At 46.5% G+C, this 21,837-nt stretch overlaps 1 protein-coding gene across 10 annotated transcripts in view; it reads left to right on the forward strand.

The window, feature by feature from the left end:
• The window catches only part of LOC102245814 (calcium-dependent secretion activator 1), a 247,162-nt gene that overhangs the window by 176,236 nt on the left and 49,089 nt on the right, over positions 1-21,837 (forward strand). For all 10 annotated transcript variants that reach the window (XM_014533224.1, XM_014533220.1, XM_014533218.1 and 7 more), the window contains one exon: positions 452-535. In XM_014533224.1, the coding sequence (XP_014388710.1) occupies positions 452-535 (84 nt within the window). The remainder of the gene's footprint in view (positions 1-451; positions 536-21,837) is intronic.

Here is a 21,837-nt window from a genome sequence, read left to right on the forward strand (position 1 = left end):
TTCTAGAATTTTAACTAAGTAATGTTGAATGGGAAGACATTTATATTTGCCAGTGCTAAACTTCTGTTTCCCCCAAATTACTGATAAAATACAAATAAAAATAGATTGGATTAAATGTAGTGCTAATATGTAACATAAAGACGGCTTTGCGCAGTTTGGGATTTTGAAAAGTGCATTTAATATTATCGCATGCTATATGCAACGCAATAATATTTTGTCACTTTGCACTTCTGGAGCACTCTCTATTTGCAATCACATAATAATGAAGAGAAAGCCGGATAAGTCAAATATTTCTGTGTCGAGGCGTCTACTCCTCTCCCCGCAGGCTGCGATCACATAATAGAAGGCGAACGTGAGCAGAGGCTCCGTGCTGGTTGGAAATGTTGCTCTTTATCGTGAGCAATTCTACTCTGGAACACTAATTCTTTTTTCTCTTTTGCGGTTTTTCTAGTTTGTTACTATCTTGGAAGGAGTGTTGGCAAAATTATCCAGATATGACGAAGGGACCTTGTTTTCTTCTTTCTTGTCATTCACCGTAAGTAAAGAGGTTTACATTGTTTTCTTAAGGAAATATGGAATGCTTCCGATGGGTAAAATGAGCCGGTGAATGTCAAGAAGCTGACATGAGGAGGGTGCTGCCGTGGCATTTGGTTTGGATTTGTGTGTGTGTGTGTGTGTGTTAATTTCGGTCACCCATCAGCGTCTGCTGATAACACCGGGAGAAGGAGCAGGGCACTTCATAGCAGCCGCCACACCGCTTCTGTTTCATTTGTGAATATACACTATGTGCACACTTGTATGCCTCTATATATTTGTATCCAAGGAGAGTTGATGGACTGAGCCCACCTTAGCTTCTTAGGTGAAAACACTTACCGTTTCTGAGCTACCATTTCCTCGTCTGTGAGTTAATTTTAGGGGTTGCAAATGGAAACCTATGGGTCAGAGAGAGCTTGGAAATATGTTTTATTTGGTCCTCGCTGTGTCGGGTACACTTTCCTTAACTCAGTTAGTTTCCCGCATTTAAAAATCAGAAGAATTCACAGAGAAGCCTGAATCCCAGGACTCTATGAAGTGATGGTCAGCAGCTTTATGAAGGCCTGCCTGTGGGCACAGCACCGTCTGCAGGGCTCAGTCACAGTGTCTCACAGTCCAGCCATTTTCGCCAGTTTCCTCGAGCCCCCTCCGGGCTGTCCTGCTCATTCATAGACCTGCCGGGGCTTGGGGACACTTGAGTTTACACCCCTGACACACATGATCGAATCTGTACAAATCCGAGAGGCTCTAAGTCTGTGCCAGAATCGGGCATGGCCATAGAAGTTAGTTAGGTGGTGGGCAGAGGCCAGCCTAATTCTCTGGAGGTAAGTGGGGCGGGTGGCTGTAAGCGGACTGCTCCGGGGCCTGTTCTCCTTCCCTTGCTGTGCTAGGCGGGCACTGCAGCTGCAGGCCTCTTGCCATCTCTGATGGCAGGGGTCTTGCTGGCTCTGGGACCAGCTGTTATCCTCTGACAATGCCATAGGAAAGGCCATTTAGGACCCACTATCTTTGAGTCTTTGAAAGAGACTTCATTTATGAAGAATTTCCTAAAAGGGCCTTGAATGCCAAGGCAAGGCCCAGCACGGGATAGAGGGTAGCACATCATCATCTTTGGAATCCAACAAAATCGGGTTCAAATCCCATTACCAATACTGACCAGCTGTGTGATCTTGAGTAGGTGTCTCATCCTTCCTAAGTCTCATCCTCTCTGAGGTTTGTTTTAGTTTTGGTTTTGGTTTTGGTTTTGGTTTTGGTTTTGGTTTTGGTTTTGGTTTTAGGGAGGTGTGCTGTTGTATCATTTTTCTGTGTGTGTGTGTGTGTGTGTGTGTGTGTGTGTTAATTGCAGTTAATACCAATATTGTGTGGAAGTAGGGAGTAAATAACGTCTTCCACAATGAGCTTCTTTGAGGATAATAATATAAGTGAAAGAGCTTAGCATAGTCCTAGCACACAGTAGGTCTCAAAAAATAGCAACTATTATTAATAAAAGATATCTAACATGTTTATTATATAACACAGACATACATACACACAAGTTCTTTCCAAACATGCCCTTCTTTGGTCTTTCCTTAACCCATACATTAGATTTCATGGGAATTAAAGGAAATGTAGACAGAAAACATCTAAAACAATTCTAGACAGCATCCACCCATCTGCATGCCCATCTTGATTTGATATGCAGCTCTGACCTTCCGAGGTGTGAGAATTGAACTCAATCCCAGAAAGCGTGATGACCCCAGTCCCAGGAATTTATTGGCAAAGGTGGGGTGGGAAGAGAGTGGTGACAAAAGGAATTGTATCTGATTTCACTCTGTAGAACTACCCATAATGTGTCACAGCTGAAAGAAAACCTACCCAACCCACTCCTTTAACAAACAAAGAAACCAAGGCCCAGAGAGGGGGAGTACTTTGTCTAAGGTCACACAGCAATGGGCAGCATGGGAACAGGAACCCAGGTTTCTGCCAGCTTCCCCCCACCACTGAACAGCTTCCTGAAGAGAGTGGGATTCAGCTGGCACTTGCCTGGCACTAGGAGGCAGATGGGCAACTGAGTGGGGAAGATGCATGAGGAAGGATTCAGGGCTCACGAGTGGGAAAGAGTAGATAATCTTTCATGCCTCGGTGAAGTCATGGAAATGGTGAAAAGAGGCAGAATGAAAGGCAGCACTTCTGGAAGATGTTCCCCTGACTCCCACGGAAGACATCACTTTCTCGGAGCCTTTATTTTGAGCAAAGGTTTTGACTGTACCCGCCTTGACCCTGAAAGCTCCTCTGCCGCTTCCTGGGCAGCATTCCATCCACCAGAGGCCCCTCCCGAATGACAGCCTTCGCAGGAGGACCAGTAAAAGGTGGTCCCGTGGCAGCGCTGCCAAGGGCCTGGCACCAGGGAGATTCTCACAGGAGCGTCTGAAACAAAGAAGACCTCGCAGAACTTGCAGGAGTGTCCCAGCCGGAATTGTCACCCTCTCCTCTCCCTTTTCTGAGACGTGTTGCAACCACACGGCCTGCCTCCTGGAGGCCCCGCCACTGCAGGACCCTCCCTGCCTGTGCTGGCCTGTACCTGCCCTTCCTCGGTGACTCTTCTCCCACACACGTGGCCACCCCCAGGCCAGAGGCACCCACTTATCGTTCGCAGCGCGTGCTCTCATCTCCTGTGGATTCCCGTGTTGGAGACCGAGCTGTGCTTAGAGGCGGCAGGAACATCTCTGCGCGTGGATTCTGAGCTCCTGCCCAAATCTGAGAGGCCCCTGGAGCCTGCCTGCAGCCCAGCCGCACTGATTACCGGGAGGAGTGCAGGGAACAGGGAGCAGGGCAACGGGTGTCGTGGGAAGAGCCATCAAGGCCCAGAGAACCAGGAGTCCTGGGCCCCGGACAAAGGCGGAGCTATAGGGTGCCACCCTGGCAGGACCCCCTCCCTGGCTCCCACTTCGGATCCGCTCTGCAAGTATTACTGCGCACTTACCACATCCCCACCCAGCGGGGCTGCCAAGGATGAGCCATGTGCTCTGCCCCCCAGAAAGCTGACAAGTATCGACAAATATGCCACCCTTTCCCCCTCTTTCTCCCGCCGAGCGCCTCCTTTCCTGGGCTTGGTTTCGTGGTCCAAGCCAGACATTTTGGAAACTGCAGTGGCACAGAGCAGGCAGGAATATTTATTTCTCATCTCCATCTGCATTGCTTCCTCTCTTGGAGAGGAGCTGGGGGGAGGAGGGGAGGAGATGGGGCTTCTGGTGCCAGCCCCGCGCCCAGGCGCCCGCCCCTCCTCCCTCCCGGCTCCCTCGGCAGCGGCAGCAGCCCGGCATTTAGGGAGGCAGGCGCCTTTGGAACTTGGGAAAGATCAGCCCAGTTGGAAGTCGCAATTAGCAACTATCCGCCCATTTCCCCTGCCTGCAAGATGTGCTTTTGTGTGGGCTGCCTGCCGGCAGGAGTCCTGCCTGTAGGTAGCTTCACGCTGTTCTTTTAGGAGGCCAGCAAGGAGGACGAGCAGGTGCCAGGGGCCCTCTCCCAGCGAGTTCACATCCTTTGCAGGGCGTCTCCAGGCCTTAGCGAATATGCTGGTTCGCTCGTTCATTCGTTCATTCATTCACTTGTTCACCCACCCGGCATGTTGACTGAGCACCTCTGCGTCAGGCATCGTGCCAGGAGCCGGGGACACATGTTCTCTGTCCTTCTGGAGCTTACACTCGGGAAAGGAGACAGACAGTAAGAAAGGAAAGAAAACTGTAGAATAGGGAAAGTGCCGACACCACATACTGGAAAGAGAGGGAGAAAGAGCCGGAAGGTCGGGAATGGTGTCAATTCAGCTAGGATGGTGGTGGACGGGCACTGAGCTGAAACGTATAGGGCAGCCACGGATAGGGGCGGCCACGAGGTAGGGGCAGCCATGGGGTAGGGGCGGCCATGGGTAAAGAAGAGGAGAATTTTCTGGGCAGAAAGCCTGTGATGGCCGCGAGGCAGGGAGACAGGGGGGAATTTTCTAGATACTTTGGCGGTAAGAGGGTAGGAGAAACAGGATTGGGGTTGAGAAGATGGAGGTGGGCCAAGGTGGAAGGCGGGGAGCTGTGATACCCGAGGAGCTGGCTGCGCGAATGGGTCCTGAGAGTCAGTGGGCACAGTAACAAGCCCGGAGTGGGGAGGCCTGGGAACCCCAGCTCCATCCTCACCAGGGAGCTCTGTGACCTGGGCTAGGAGACCCAGGCTGGGCTTTTCATTCCCTTCCGTGTACTCTGACACCAGTGGTATGAGATGAATTCTGGAGTCTGAAATAGCTACAAGAGATTAAGCACTTGTTAAGTGCCTGGCACAGGGCTAGATGCTTTCAATAGATTTTCCCCGTGAATCCCCTGAGCAACGCCATTCCAGAACAGTCTTCCACAGAGGATCAAACTGAGGCTCCGAGAGGGGAAGCCCTCCAGCTCGACTGGCATCTGCCCTTCCTCCCAACACTGCAGCCTCCAAGGAGGAGTGAAGATGTGGGAGGAACCCTCCCCCCAACAGAACAATTACATCAACTCCTCTGAAGCCCCCTAGAGTTCGCCCAAGATCCCCCATCCACCAAATTCATTTGAGGTGGTCATACCATAACATGGAAGCCCCTTGGGACAGGATCCAGAACGTCCACTTTAGAGATGTCAGGGGCCAAACCCCATTATATGTCCAATCTACTAAGTCTCAACTTACCCTCATTCATACTTTATCCCTTTTTCAAGCATTTTTTTTTTTGCCGCTTAGAAACAAAACAAAGTAGATGTGCTTCTTCTTGCTAGAATCCACAAAGGGCTGGGGTTAGCATAGATCCACCAGCAGCCTGGACTGCTTCTGTGCAGGCTTCTTGATGTCACACCACAGAACAAGACTGCCACCTGGTCCAAGCCAGAACTGGACCAAGGAAATGCGCTTCTGTCTACAGAACATTTTGGTTGGGAAGCAGTTCAGATTTTAGTGTGGGTGAGTGTTCACAATAGTTTGTTAGTGTTGTCTTCAATGGCATTCCACTTTTGCTTTGGGTTTGGGGAATTCCCTGCCTGGGAGAGATGGCTGTTTGCACTGTGGGCTGGTGATGGTGGTGCAGACAAAGAGGTCTTGGGCCACCCTCAGAGGGTACTGTCATCCAGTGATCAGATGCTGAATTCCTGGAGATGCCAATCAGTTAGTCTTTATATTTCAGAGTGGAGGTAAAGCTGTGGTCGTAATAGCTGATGTTTATTGAACACATACTATGTGACAGGAACTGTGCTGAGTGATTTACTTTCTCATCGGATCCTCACATTCACCCGATGCAGTAGACACAGCTATTATCCCCATTTTACAGATGAGGGAAGTTGAAGAAGGTATGCAAAGTCACACAGCTACTAAGACTCCACCATAGAGTCTCCTGTATTATCATCAGAATGCTATTCCCATAGAAGCCCAGACACCCATAAATGAAGTCAGTTAGTGACTCTTCCAGGAGACAATTGATATCATTCTTAAAAAAAAGAGTCATCATTTTTCATATCTGACCAGAAAAAAAATTATGAATAATTTAGCAACCAGCTAGTCAGTTTGCAATAACACTGAAGGAATAGACATTCAAAATTTCCTACTTCCTTTGTGGCTTTCCAGATAATCTTTAGTTTCATGGTAATTATTCATTCAACACATATTTATTGAGTGTCTATTTTGTGCTAGGCACTGGGGACTTAGCAATGGATGAGGGACAGTGTTTCTTATTGTATATTCCATGAGGGAGATCTATTCTCAACAAGTAATTTACAAACATGGCAATTATTCAAAGAAGGAGCCGATGCAATGGGACCATATCCAAAAGGGACCCAACCTCATGTGGGAAGCCATGAAGAAATTGACTGACATTTGAGCTGAGATCTAATACATAAGAAAAATTCCACCTAGTGAAGAAGAGAACAAAGAGGTTTCCAAGGTACAAAGACTTAAAGAAGAAGAGAAGGTGAAGTACATTCTGAGGACTGGAAGTTCATTGTTATTTGGGGTAAGGTCAAATCAAAGGAAAAAATGACAGGGATGGGGTTACAGAGCTAGTCAGGAGACTGATCATAAAGGAGCTTGCCCATGGTGATGGAATTTAAGGGTTTACACAGAGCCATTATCAAAATTGATTCACCTGGAGAAGCTAAGAGAGGTCACAGAGAGACAGGCTACCTGTTATAAGTCGGTGTTGGGTCTATGGTCTTCTCTGATTTTGAAGCCTTGAGCCACCATTGGAAGGCAAAGCTTATTTTGTCTAATGTATTTTGTCCACATAGACCAACAAAGAACTGTGCCAGACTATAAAGCACTGATCCTCCCAACATCTTCCATCAGCCACTCCCCAACGTTTCAGGATTTGACATCGACTTTGGGGTCTCTGACAGATAATTTTGTCACCTAGTGGGACATCATCCTCATTTCCATGTCATGCCTTGAAAACACAGTTGACAATTAACATACCTGCTGTCCAAAGTAACCCTTGGGAAGCTTTCAGAAGGAAAAAATAAGGATCCAAAGTTAACCATTTCCCTTAATATTCTTTGGTAGACAGATGTTTATCACTCAAGACATACCTGCTGTCCAAAGTAACCCTTGGGAAGCTTTTCAGAAGGAAAAAATAAGCATCCAAAGTTAACCATTTTCCTTAATATTCTTTGGTAGACAGATGTTTATCACTCAAAGTGAACATAAGACAAACACCGTATTTTCTTCAGAGTATGAGGTGCAAGCAACCAGGTCACAGAAATGTCAGCTATGGAAGAAGTACCTCATGAATACGCATGTGGCTTCAAATATGAAATAATTGTTCTGAAGTAAAAAGTTAGAGATTTTGACCTGACCTCTCAGCCCAGGCAGTGAGAAGCTCATCACCAGAAAGTCAGAGGGAGCCATGTGACTGTGAAGCGCAGACTGAGAGAAATGTGGGCAAGTAATTGACCATTTGTGAGTCTCGGTTTCTTCATCTGAAGAGTGGGAATGCTGGTGCCTACCTCAGAGCTGATGGGACACATAGAAATAAAGTGAGCAGTAGGCCTTGCATGGTGCTTGACATGTTGTTCACATGGACCAAAAAAGCGCCGTGCCCTACAAATAGCCATTGTAACCGTACCTTCCACTTAAACCTGTAAGAAGGTTTAAATGGCCCTAGTGACTTTCACCAACAGTTTTCTCACCTGTTCACTCCTTAGCATTGCAATCATTCCTCCTAAGCAACCCAAATTATTACCTATAACAGGACCAACCAAAACTCTTATAACTTCTATTTCAGCACATTTTACACTCAAAACGTTGATTCATCAAAGGTATCTTCCATTAAGCATAGTGTATTTTTAGCATTTAGTGTTTTATTTTAATTCTTCAAGAACTTTTCAGTCATACATGGTCTCTAGATTACCTCTCTATTATCCCAAATATTTACTTAACCAGAATTCCATAACCCATTCTCCAAGCATATTTTGGATCATATTTATCTCAATGTACTTATTTGTTCAGTTCTGCCCTTATTAGAGTATAACCTTGAACATATTAATTAACTGCTGACCTCAGTTTACTGACCTATACAATGGGAATAATAATATGACCTATATGATATGGTCTTGTTAGACTTATATACCTGGAATGGGGTAAGCATTCACTACGTGTTAGGTATGGCTTTTATTGTGGTTATTACGGTGGTTATGTCACCAAGTACTAAGTATAAGAATGTGTTACTCAGTCAGCCACCATGTTTTAAATGAGTCCTGTACGTACATTATTGAGCTAGAGCTGTAGATATGGAAAGATATAAAAAAGAAAAGGCCCTGTCTTTGTTACCTGAAAGTTACTGTCTAAAGTGCATGCACAGGAGTCACTTGAGATTTTTGTGGCCCAGTGTTTCCAGTGATGCTCTGGAGGGCTGTGCGCTCACTTCCGACTGCTGTTGAGAGTCAGTTCTCCACACCTCCCCATCTCCCCAGTTAGTGATGTCACGTTGGTAGCTTGAAACGGACCATTTGCACCAGTGAATCGGCAAACACTATCAGCCAGGGAGGACTTCTCTTCCCCTCTTCTTCTCCTTTCTTTTCCTTCTCCAGAACCTTTTTATTAGTACATCACTGAGTGTTTTCCAAGCATAAGGTAGGTACCACCTGGTACCTGGGAAGATATCAGATGCCACAAAAACTCAGGACAAACACAGTATTTTCTTCAGACTAGGAGGTGCAAGCAACCAGGTCACAGAAATGTCAGCTATGGAAGAAGTACCTCATGAATACGCATGTGGCTTCAAATATGAAATAATTGTTCTGAAGTAAAAAGTTAGAGATTTTGACCTGACCTCTCAGCCCAGGCAGTGAGAAGCTCATCACCAGAAAGTCAGAGGGAGCCATGTGACTGTGAAGCGCAGACTGAGAGAAATGTGGGCAAGTAATTGACCATTTGTGAGTCTCGGTTTCTTCATCTGAAGAGTGGGAATGCTGGTGCCTACTTCAGAGAGCTGATGGGGCAAATAGAAGTAAAGTGAGCAGTAGGCCTTGCATGGTACCTGACATGTTGTTCACATGGACCAAAAAAGCACCATGCCCTACAAATAGCCATTGTAACCGTACCTTCCACTTAAACCTGTAAGAAGGTTTAAATGGCCCTAGTGACTTTCACCAACAGTTTTCTCACCTGTTCACTCCTTAGCATTGCAATCATTCCTCCTAAGCAACCCAAATTATTATCTATAACAGGACCAACCAAAACTCTCTTATAACTTCTGTTTCAGCACATTTTACACTCAAAACTTTGATTCATCAAAGGTATCTTCCATTAAGCATAGTGTATTTTTAGCATTTCATTTTATTTTAATTTTCAAGAACTTTTCAGTCATACATGGTCTCTAGATTACCTATTAATCAAAATATTTCCTTAACCAGAATTCAATAACCCATTCTCCAAGCATATTTTGGATTGAATCAGATTTATCTCAATGTACTTGTTTGTTCAGTTCTGCCCTTATTAGAGTATAACCTTGAACATATTAATTAACTGCTGACCTCAGTTTACTGACCTATACAATGGGAATAATAATATGACCTATATTATATGGTCTTGTTAGACTTATATACCTGGAATGGGGTAAGCATTCACTACGTGTTAGGTATGGCTTTTATTGTGGTTATTACTGTGGTTATGTCACCAAGTACTAAGTATAAGAATGTGTTACTCAATCAGCCACCATGTTTTAAATGAGTCCTGTACGTACATTATTGAGCTAGAGCTGTAGATATGGAAAGATATAAAAAAGAAAAGGCCCTGTCTTTGTTACCTGAAAGTTACTGTCTAAAGTGCATGCACAGGAGTCACTTGAGATTTTTGTGGCCCAGTGTTTCCAGTGATGCTCTGGAGGGCTGTGCGCTCACTTCCGACTGCTGTTGAGAGTCAGTTCTCCACACCTCCCCATCTCCCCAGTTAGTGATGTCACGTTGGTAGCTTGAAACGGACCATTTGCACCAGTGAATCGGCAAACACTATCAGCCAGGGAGGACTTCTCTTCCCCTCTTCTTCTCCTTTCTTTTCCTTCTCCAGAACCTTTTTATTAGTACATCACTGAGTGTTTTCCAAGCATAAGGTAGGTACCACCTGGTACCTGGGAAGATATCAGATGCCACAAAAACTCAGGTTTCCATTGGGTGCTTATTTGTCTCTTTCACTTTTCTAATATGTCAAATCTTCATGTGTAAGAGAGAGAGAGAGAAAGAAAGAGAGAGAGAGAGCATAGGCCTTGGGCTCCACACCCTTAGCAGGCAACCTTGTCTACCTAGAATGTAATAACTTTATTTTACTTATATTGTGTTTATTTTACTTTCTTTTATTGAAAGTGATAGTGATTTTCATGTGTGGCAGTGATATAACATTTCCTTTTATAATTAAGTATTTTTAAATTGAACCAATTTAAAGAAGAATATTAAGAAAATGAGTAAATATAGTATAGATGGCATACAGGCAACAGCGAAAATCAGAAAGGTGGCGTGGATGCCAGAGACTTGGGAAGCTGTGATACATTCTAACCACCCATTTCCCAGTCGTGTAAACTGAGACCAGAGAAGGAAAATGGCTTGAACGTCTAGCTCAGGCGCAGAACCCAGACCTGCTATCTCTTCCGTGTGTTTGTTTTCCCCACTCGATCTGAACTGAGAGGGGGAAAGAAGTAAAAACACTCCACTGTGTAGATTACCTAGGCCAGTGGTTGGTAAACTGAGGCTCGGCAAACCGCGGCTCACGAGCCACATGTGGCTCTTTGGTCCCTTGAGTGTGGCTCTTCCACAAAAATACCGACTTCTGCGCATGGGCCACGAAGTTTCAATCGCACTGTATGTGCGCGCCCGCACGTGGTATTTTGTGGAAGAGCCACACTCCAGGGGCCAAAGAGCCGCATGTGGCTCGTGAGCCGCAGTTTGCCGACCACGGGCCTAGGCTGACAATAAAGGACAAGAAGTTGCTGGCAGCAGGGATTAAATTAGTTATACCCTCAAGTTCACACTGAGGCAGCCAAGTGGGGAAGGGCAGGTCATCACGGTGACAGGTGATCCCTGTGCAGAGACATCACTGTTCAGTAATGACGACACAGCCCTCACTCGCCCGGCACCACGGCCATGCGGAGCCAGGCACACAAGTGACACCTGGCCCTTGTGCTCTGGAGCTTGCGTTCTGTGGGCTCCTTCGTGTTGAGAGATGTTCAAAAGGCAAAGCAAAGCCTGAAAGTGCCAGAGTGGGCAGAGGCCCCCACTTATAATCAAATAAGAACAAGCCTTCCCACCTGCTTAGAGATTTTACAAAATTAAAACTCCCCATCTGTACATCGAGTTTCTTCTAAAAGGAGTGTTTGCCACGTAGACAAGTAAAAAGGCAGGACAGTGCCATTAAGAGGGCAAACCTGAAGCCCACAGACCCGTGTTTCCAGGCAGCTCTGGGATGCACCAGCTGTGGGTCTTTTAGGAAGGCGCTGCGCCTTGTTGAGCCTCAGTTTCCTCATCTGTAATGATCATCATCATGCCCACTGTAGTGAGGGCGAATTACTTAGCAATGGCTTAGCCTTGTGCCAAGCAAGTGGTAAGCATGCAGCCATTGTTAAGTCTTAGCGGCATCCACAGGGTGGGTTTGAAGGAGCCGCGAGCCTTGCAGAAATCCTTTCTGGGAAGGGAGGGTTGGGACAGAGGCGAGGGAAACTGGAAGGAAAACGGTCTACTTCAATCGGCATCTGTTCGGAAGCCCCGGGGGGGAAGAGAGATGAGAACATACACTTCCTGGACCCAGTCTCGGAACACAGTACCCTGAGCAACAGGAGACATGAACAATTCTCCTGGTTAATGAGGCTGCGGCTCCTACTCGGTGCGTGGAACAGAATGCCTTTGTTTAATAGAGATCATTTCCCTGCCTCTGGCCCCGCGCCCCAGCAGTGCCAGCAGCTCTTTGTTTAAAGGAAGGTGGGGACTTTGAGTGGAGTGGTGGGAAGGGCTGTAGGAGGCATCATTACCCTCATTACTATGATAATAGTTTAATCACGATCAATATTTATGAACATGCACAGAAGTCTCGCAATCAGCCCAGCAGCCCTGCAACTCAGGGTTTCTGTGTTCTCGCCTAAGGACGCTTTCCAGGAAAGCTTGCCCTCTCCCTCCTCCCGCTGTCCCCTCCGGAGCTCTCAGGGGTCACAGGGGCCACTGCAGAATATCCATGGTGGTTGCATCAATAGTTATCGATGAGGTCTTACTTGTGATCGTAAGTGTGTATCCTCATCACTATAACACTTTTTGGTTTTCAAAGTACTTCCAAAGTCATCTTCAGACTTTGGTGAACTCTCTTGTGAAAAGGGTAGGGCAGCAGAGGGGGCAGCATAATACAGTAGCAGGTCCTTTGAGGTCAGACCACTTGGGTTCAAGTTCCAGCTCTACCACCTTGTAGCTGTGTTCCCTGGGGAAAACTCCGTAAGCTCTCTGAGCCACAGTTCCTTCATTTGCAAAATGAGATGGCAAGTTCTTAGAAGAATTGAGTAAGATGGTGTAAATCAGGCATTCAATCACTGGTAAATACATCCATATTTTTATATGTGACTATGTATCACTATTAAGTATTTCTATGTTGTCTATGAGAAAGCCAAACAATTGCTTTCCTCAGAGTCACATAGACAACAGTTGAAAGTCCAGACTTGGCATCCAATACTCCCTAGTATCTGAAAAAAAAAATTTTAACACTCATCCCATTTAACACTGACAACTCAGGGAAACCTTATTTTAAAACATCCCAATGCTTAACTCTTATCTTTCAAATACGAATCTGAGTTTGAAAGCCAGTGATCATGTTTCTCAGCAATGGCCATCTGATGGCCCATAAAAAATGTTGGGTGTCACAGTTCCTACATCTGTGGAAACAGGTTTCTAAGCCCTGGCCCTTCTGAAAAGGAAAACCCCGGGGAGCTGCGTGTCCACGTAGCACGTCCAGGGTGTGTCGTGGGCACAGGCTTCCCAGGTGTCGGAAATGCCGTTGGTCTTCCGCCAGCTCTGAGGACGGGTCAGCCCCTCCAGTGACAGAGCTCGGAGAATTCATCCACCACCTGGGATTCCAGATAGGCTTTAGGGGCTGTGTTTTCTCAAGTCTCAGACAGTGTGGGATGGGGCTCCCACTGTCACTGTCACTTGGCCCCAAGCAGGAGCCCCTGAGGTTTGCTCAACTGCTCACCCGCACGCACAGTCCCAGTACATCCACCCACTGGCACATTCTGTCTTCCCCAAGCAGTCGGTCCCTCGGTTGGCACTCGCAATGCATTCTTCCTCCCGAGATGCACTTGAGCATCCAGATTATGTACCAAGGGAGGTGTCTGCTGGGCTTCGCTTGTGCGTTGGCAGAAGACACATCTCAGAATCATGACTTCAGCCCAGTAGACAGCCTGGAGGCCTTCCTGCAGGATGCCCTTCCCTGAGTGTTAAACATTCTATCACTTGTTTTGTTCTTTTCTCAATAAACTTCTATGAAAGAAATATAGAGTCCGACATGGCTAAAAAAATGAAATAGGACAGAGGCACTTGTGATACCATTTTTTTTAAGACGACATCCCTCTGTCCTACCACTCTCCACCCTTAATCCCTTACCCCAGGAGGGACCTGTGAAACTATTTTGTTTATCTTTGTTGCTCTAGGTACTGTCTTTATGTTGATGGATCTACAGGCTGACCCTCAATGTCATAGAGCTTTAGCCCACTTCACCATCTTCCCCTTGTCCTCCTCCTGTTACATTGGGTAGCATTGTTCTTCTCTTTACAACGTTAAATAATTCCCATCCACCTTTAGTCCTCATTTCACCCACAAGATAAAGCTGCGGACACCCACGCCCTTTCCTCCCCCCTGCTTTCTCCTCCAGTTGCTCTCTGGGTCTAAAATGGGAACTGAATGACCATCTCTTCATTCTGTCACTAAAAATGGATTAGTGTGTATTGATGAACATCTCTTGCGTCTAGACCAGCACAGTTCAATAGGGCTTTCTGCAATGATGGAGATATTCTATAGCTGAACTGTTCAGTGCAATAGCCACTGCCACATGTGGCTCATGAGTACCTGAAATGTGGCCAGTTCCACCACAGAGTTGAATTTTTCACTGTATTTTGTTTAAATTCATAAATTCACATAGCCCCCTGTAGCTCTTGGATCGTGCAGGGCCAGACCAAGTTTACTATGGAAACCTGATTACCTGGAACAGCCTGAATTTCCAGCAGAAATGATAGTCATCACTGACACCTGGAAAGTCCTTACTGTGCCCTGAAACCTGTTCTAGGAACTCAGTTAACAACTGCACAACTTCATGGGGAGTCCTATTCCTCCCATTTTGCAGATGAGGAAAGTGAGGCACGGAGAAGTTAAATAACGTGCCTGGTACGTGGTAGAGCTAGAATCTGGTGCCAGGTGATCCAATGCCAGAGTCTGTGCTCTAAACCACTTCCCTCTACTGCCTCCAATCCCCACCGGAAACTCCCAGTTTTAGGAACATCCGTTTCCAATGGTGTGGTCACAGCTTCTTCCATGTTATTGGCCCACATGGGCCATACGATGCTTACCGTGCGTTTAGATGTAAACCCTGCCCACCCCATTTCTGCCACAAAAGGAGAACATAAACTGGAGGCTGAGGGGGAGATGGGCAAGCAGCAGAGGGGCAGGAGCCCAGCCACAGGAAGCTGTTCTTTGGCCTGGTGATGCCAACAAGAGTCATCTAGTGGCTCGCACGCACCGAGGGTTTGCCATGTCCCTTAATTATGCCCCTGTGCGTGTATCCTCCTCATTAATTTTTACAACAGCTCAGGGAGGTACAGATGAGGAGGCAGCAACCAAGGGGAGCTGGAATATGAAATGAGGTGGCTCGTGAGAAACACCGAAAACAGCGCTGGCACCGAGTAACCACCAGCACGTGCTGCCTATTGTAGTCCTTTCATGTCTTTGCCAAGTCTGCCCACTGGCCACGCTACACTGCCTGTACCTGTGTGAATGGTCTTTATTTATCTCAAATGTTTTTTCCCTTTTCCCTGGTACTATAGTTTTTTCCCAAAGCCCCCTTTCCAGAGCTCTTATTCATGCTAAAATAGTAGTAGCCTTTGCTTTCCTGCCAAGGTGGGAAGTGCTTCCTATTCCACATTCTAACCAGAACCTCTCTCGCACACCAGCCAACAGTCACAGGCATTTTTTCATTTTAGTTCCAGAAGGAATTCAAGGAAAACCATCAGCCAGGCACCCTATTGCACTAGATAAAGACGTGAGGCCAACGGGTTGGGCAAGTAGCAGAGGTCAGTCAACTAGTGAATTAGGATCAGAAATGTACATTTTGTGATTCTTCCCCTACCTCACGTCTCCCACTTGAATCATGTTCTATCCAGAAGTCAGAAAGGTTCTACTGGGAAGGACCAGACAAGAAATATTCTGGCTTTAGAAGCTCCCAGGTCTCTGCCCCAGACACTCAACCTCTGCCCTGGTAGCATGAAAGCAACTATACACAAGATGTAGGTGAACGGGCATGGCTGTGTCACTGAAATGTCAATATCCTGTAATTTTCACATGTAGTATTCTTCTGTGGATTTTCTTTCAACCATTTGAAAAATGTAGAGACCATTTGTAGCTTGTGGGCCATACGATAACAGGCAGCAGGCTGGCTTTGGCCCATGGGCCATCGTTGGCTGACCCTTGTTCTAGTCCAGGGGTCCTCAAACTTTTTAAACAGGGGGCCAGTTCACTGTCCCTCAGACCCTTGGAGGGCCGGACTATAGTTTAAAAAAAAACTATGAACAAATTCCTATGCACACAGCGGCGGCAAAAACACCCGGCGGGCCGGATAAATGTTTTCGGTGGGCCGCATGTGGCCCGCGGGCCGTAGTTTGAGGACCCCTGTAAGTCAGTTAAGGATAGAGGGGAGCACACTTAGCAGTCAACGCCCAGTGAACCACAAGTGAGTTCAACACTAGTAATACTATTAGCCGATGCTTCTTGAGCTCCTACTGTGTACCAGGCATCGTGTTGAGCACTTTACATGATGTCAATCCGTTTGGCCTCACAAGAAACCTCTGGAGAAGATACTATCATACTATCTCAGTGTGAAGATGAGATTATAGAAGCCGTAGGAAATTAAATAATGCTTCCCAAGCTCATTCAACTAGTAAGTGATGGCCTGTAATGAAAACCAAGTACTGGCTGATCCAAAGCCCCCTGTACGTCCCACAAAGCAGGCCCCTTCTCCCCGATCCCAGGTGCCTGGTAGGTAAGAAATAGATTTAGAATTTCATTTTCAGAACATCAACAACTTGAGGTAGTGAAAAGACCTGCACATTATAACCAGACCTGGGCGTGTATTCCACTTCACCACTTACTGGTTCACCTCTTGAGAGTTGCTTAACCTCTCTGAGCCTCAACATCCTCATCTGTGGGGCAGGGATGGTGAATTGAGTCTTCTAATGCTCAGTGCTGATTGAGTTAATTATATAGAAGGTGCCTCGCACAGTATCCCATACGCATATGCTCAATAAAATCATTAAAGATCAGGTGAAAATCAGGTTGCTCATTAATGGTGTTTTTTTTTTTAATTTATTTCTTGTTGACAGTATTACATATGTCTCCCATTTCCTCCACCTTTACCCTCCTCCATCCAGCCCCAACCCCACCCCAGGCCTTCCCCACACTATTACTGTGTCCATGGGTTATGCATATATGCATATATGTTTTTTAGTTAATCTCTTCCCGTCTCCTCTACCTCCCTCCCCACTGAGATTTGTCATTTTGTTCCATGCATCCAAGCCTCTGGACCTATTTTGTTCATTAGATTCCACATATAAGTGAGATCATGTGATATTTGTCTTTCTCTGACTGGCTTATTTCGCTTAGCATAATGCTCTCCAGGTCCACTCATGCTGTTGCAAAGGGACCTCCTTCTTTTTTACAGCCACAAAGTGTTCCATTGAGTAAATATACCACAGCTTTTTTATCCACTCATCTACCGATGGGCACTTAGTCTGTTTCCAAATCTTAGCTATTGTAAATTGTGCTGCTATGAACATAGGGGTACATATATCCTTTCTGATTGGTGTTTCAGGTTTCTTAGGATATATTCCTAGAAGTGGGATTACTGGGTCAAATGGCAGTTCTAAGTTTAATTTTTTGAGGAAACTCCATACTTTTTTCCACAGTGGCTGCACCAGTCTTCATTCCCACCAGCAGTGCACGAGGATTCCCTTTTCTCCACATTCTCACCAGCACTTATCGTTTGTTGACTTGTTGATGATAGCCATTCTGACAGGTGTGAGATGGTACCTCATTGTCATTTTGATTTGCATCTTTCAGATGATTAGTGACTTTGAGCATGTTTTCATATGTCTCTTGGCCTTCTGTATGTCCACTTTCGAAAGTGTCTTTTTAGGTCTTTTGCCTATTTTTTTTATTGGATTGTTTATCTTTTTTTTTTGTTAAGTTGTATGAGTTCCCTGTAAATGTTGGAGATTAAACTCTTATCGGAGATATTGTTGGCAAATATGTTCTCCCATCAGTGGGCTTTCTTGTTGTTTTGTTGATGTTTTCTTTTGCTGTGCAAAAGCTTTTTATTTTGATGTAGTCCCATTTGTTTATTTTCTCCTTAGTTTCCATTGTCCTAGGATCCGTATTGATAAAGATATTGCTATGCCATATGTCTGATATTTTGCTGCCTGTGGATTCTTCTCAGATTTTTATGGTTTCCTATCTTACGTTTAAGTCCTTTATCTACTATGAGTTTATTTTTGTGTATGGCGTAAGTTGGTGGTCTAGTTTCTTTCTTTCTTTCTTTTTTTTTTTTTTTTTGCATATATCTGTCCAATGTTTCCAACACTGTTTATTGAAAAGACTGTCTTGACTCCATTGTATGCTATTGTCTCCTTTGTCAAATATTAATTGAGCATAATGGCTTCGGTTGATTTCTGGGCTGGCTGCAGAAATTTTTAAAGCCAAAGGTCGTAGCCAATTTTGCCAGTCTCTTGAGATGGTGGTGTGGTCAGCGTTTCCAGGCAAAAGCGGAGAAATCAGCTCAGAGCCCTTGTGAAGTCAGACAGGCAGAGGTGGAGCGTAAATTGTTTCCTTGGCCGATTTTTTTCCCAAGAGACCATGGGGAGAAAGGAGAGCTCGGGCAGTCGCTAATGCAGTGGTATCTGTTCAGACTTTTTCCCTCCCATCTTTGAGTCTGACCCACCAGATTTCTGTTTGCAAAAAGGGCCTAATCCACTTTTTTTTTTGTCTGTGCATTGATTTAATAGTATCAAACCCTGAGGCCCGCGTGGTCTGCACCTGGGTTGCTTTTTCCCCTAATGAAGCCAGGGAAGTGGCTTAAGCCCCCGCCGTGCTTCCTATCAAAGCTTCACAATGATTAACGCAGGTCCCCTTGTTAGGAGCAGGCAGAAGAAAATCCCTTAGTCATCGGCATTGTGCAAAGCCCGGAATGGTGAGTGCTCAATGAAAAGATTACCTTGGGCACCTGAGAAATAATGGAAGAGCTCCACGGAGAACCCATTAAGCCTGCCTACACACGCTAAGTCAGGTGGAGGGTCGGGTAATTAACTGGGACATTCGGGCCAGAGAAACCGTGTTGGACCTTCTGCCCTAACTGAGTCAGCACAGCTAATTATTCAAATCCCTCAGAAATGTTCCTGGAGAGGCCATTTTAGGTGGCATCTACACACACACACACACACACACACCAAGACTGGTCAATAGAAGTGGTGTGATGGTGTGTGTTTTTAACTGAATAATAGGCATCCTAGGGATGGGAGGTCCAAAGCTGTAACTTATTTGCTGTGTGACTTCAAGTCACTTCCTCGCTCTTTACCTCAGTTTCTTCAACTGTAAAAAGGGAATGTTACTAGGACATCCCCGTCCTCAAAAGGTTGTTGTGAGGATGAAATACAACAAATGCAATATTCCCAGCTCCTCACCCAGCAAGTCCTCAGCACTCAAGAAGGGTTACTTCCAGATCGTAATTGTTGGGTGGACACGACTCCTGTGAGTGTTGGAGAGATCGTGCCTTCAGACAGCGTCTAAGGACGGGGCCCTGGACCGCGGAGCACAGCCTTCACCTGCAGCCACACGAGCAGGCTGCTCACTGTCGGCTTATCCCCGACCCTCACCCTCTGCCCCTACAGCCGCCCCTGAGCTGTGTCTCCTTTTCAAATCCCTTTCCCAGCACTGGCTGTCTCCAGCGGTCAGGTGGGAGGGGGCCCACGGATACTACTAGAGAAAGGGTAGTCCTCATCCCGCCAGAGGGGGATGGTGAGAAAGCAGGGAGTCTCAGGAAATGAAGTCACACTTCTTGCCTCTCCTTCGAGGGTACTTGGGTCCCTGCTTAGATAGGGTGCCAGACCGGGTGTCGGGGGCAAACCCCTCCCTTCCCTCCAAACCCCCCATGCCCAGGGCACATAGCTGGGTCCCAGAGAGCGGTAAGTAGGCGTCATTGAATCACAGAGTACACTGGTCTGGGGCCCCTGGGCTCAGCCTCAGTTCAGCCATCCTGAGGGAGGGACAGAGGGCTTTGCTGTCTGCCCCAGGGCGTCAAGGGCAAGTTCTCCAAGGCATTGGGGTGTTCACAGAATTGGCAGAGAGTGTGCCAGACCAGGAATCCGCTCAGACACCTGCTGGTAAGCTGGGGAGTTCCCAGCGTCCTTTGTTTATGGTAGGAAATTGCCTGTGGTCTAGTATGTGTGAGCCAGTATGTCCCCTAATCAGGACAGGAACAGGTACATTTTACCGCGCGCCCAGCACTGTTCTGCATGCTTATCTGATTGCCTCATTCAACCCTCTCAGTGTCCCTTTGAGTCACATTACGATGGCCCCATTTGCAAAGGAGGCTCAAAGAAATGAAGCAACTTGCGCAAAGTCACAAGCTAGGAAATGGCAAAGCCCGAGTTCTGACCAGCAATCCTGCCTCATCCTCTTAGTCATGTCACTAGCAGGATTTCTTTTAAAGTTTTTTAAAAAGAGAGAGAAAATTATACACTTTTGAGAATCATGGATGGAGAAAAATACATGGTGACAAAATTCTATAAAGTAGGTAGTACTTTTGAAGACATTTATATTTTATTCATCAAAGCATCGACATGTGATGGAAGAGAGCTTTGTGGCGATTGTAAGGCCTGCTGTGGATCTGATCCGTGCTCGTGGGTTTCTAACCTTGGCGATAACTTCAAAGGCTCAGGGGACGGCTGGGCAGAGCTGGCTCTTCCTCTCTGTGTAGAGCGCAGCTGGTAAATACGTAGTCCTAGGGCTGCTTAAAAGAAATAATGCGTAAAGGTAGCACTGTGGACATTGGGCAGGAGGGGCTCCAGGGACCGGAGCTCTGACCCTGCTTCTGCCGGTGCCCTCTCTGCTGTGTCTCACCATGTCTGCTGTGAAAATGAGCTGGTGGCAGCTGCCTGCCGCTCAAGGAGATGAGCATGAGAGAACAGGACGCGGCCATGGAGGGAGCCTCGCACGGAGGGCTGGGCTCGCACCCAGAGCATCCCATGGCCTCAGCCGGAGCTACCCACAGAGCAGATTTCTGACCTGCACTCGGCTGGACTGAGATAGGTGTTCAAACCTTCTTTGGGCCCCTGTCATTTCACTCATCATCTGGACGCTATGCGCTAGAAGGACCGTGGACAACACTCCACCTGCATTGCAGCCCTTGCGTCACTACAAGAAGACTATGGTTTTCTTTGCCTTTACCCTTTTCCTGCAGAATGCCTCTGCTTTCACTCCCTTACCCAGACCCTTCCAGACTCCCCTGTACCCTTATCAACATCCTTCTTCAAGCTCAATGCCCAGAACCAAAAACGGCCCACCACATGTTTCTAACAATAATAGGACCACCGTTTACTCTGAGCCAGTTTTCCCTGTTGTTATGGGACTGGAGAAAGATCGATAAGACCCCGTGCAAGTCAGCGGTTATCAGAGGAAAAAAACAAGCCTCGGGAACTGAAGGCGGTGCCCGTAGCTGAGCGGACAGTTTCCGTTCGTTGCACAGAGCTTGCTCCGTCTTCTCGAACTGCCTGGGAAGAAGCAGGATCTGACTGGTGTCAGTCTCCTGGTTGGAACGGCACGTTAGTGGTAAATGGAGAGTAGGCGTGTTTAAAGGTTGATCATTTCAGCTGCAGCAAAAATTCCTACCAACTGCCAAGCACCAACTCTATGGAGCAAAGGAGGCCATTTCCCACTGAGCCATTATTTTGCCAGCACCTGCTCTGACCACTGATGCTTGGATTCCCTGCCCGATTCTGTCACTGGTGAGGAGATCAGGGGTTCCAAAGGGAAAATTGGGGCTCAGGGCTCCTGGCTTCTCCACCTCCTGGCTGAGGTCATTAGCAAATAAATTCTTAAGTTCTATGGGTTTTTTTGTGTTCTCAGTCATAAATAGATATGAATCACAGCCCCCACTTTACAGGGTGGCTTAAAGAAGAAACTTACAGCCCTAGCCAGTTTTCTCAGTGGTTACAGTGTCAGCCTGCAGACTGAAGGGTCTCAGGTTTGATTCCTGTCAAGAGCATGTACCTTGGTTGCAGGCTCAATCTCTGGCCCAGGTCAGGGTGTGTGCAGGAGGCAACCAATCAATGTGTCTCTCTCACAGATATTTCTCTCTCTCTAATCCCCTTCACTACCTTCCAATCTCTCTAAAAATCAATGGAAAAAGTATCCTTGGGTGAGGATTAACAATAAAATAATTTTTTTAAAAAGTATCTGCACATAAAAGTTCTTTGCAAAGTGGAAAACATCCTAAAAGTGTTAGATGTTATTTTAAATGGGGGAGACTTGGAAGAAAGGAAAGCTACCTTTT

This window comes from Myotis brandtii, unplaced genomic scaffold, assembly GCF_000412655.1.
Source record: "Myotis brandtii unplaced genomic scaffold, ASM41265v1 scaffold954, whole genome shotgun sequence".
In the NCBI taxonomy this organism is placed as follows: Eukaryota; Metazoa; Chordata; class Mammalia; order Chiroptera; family Vespertilionidae; genus Myotis; species Myotis brandtii.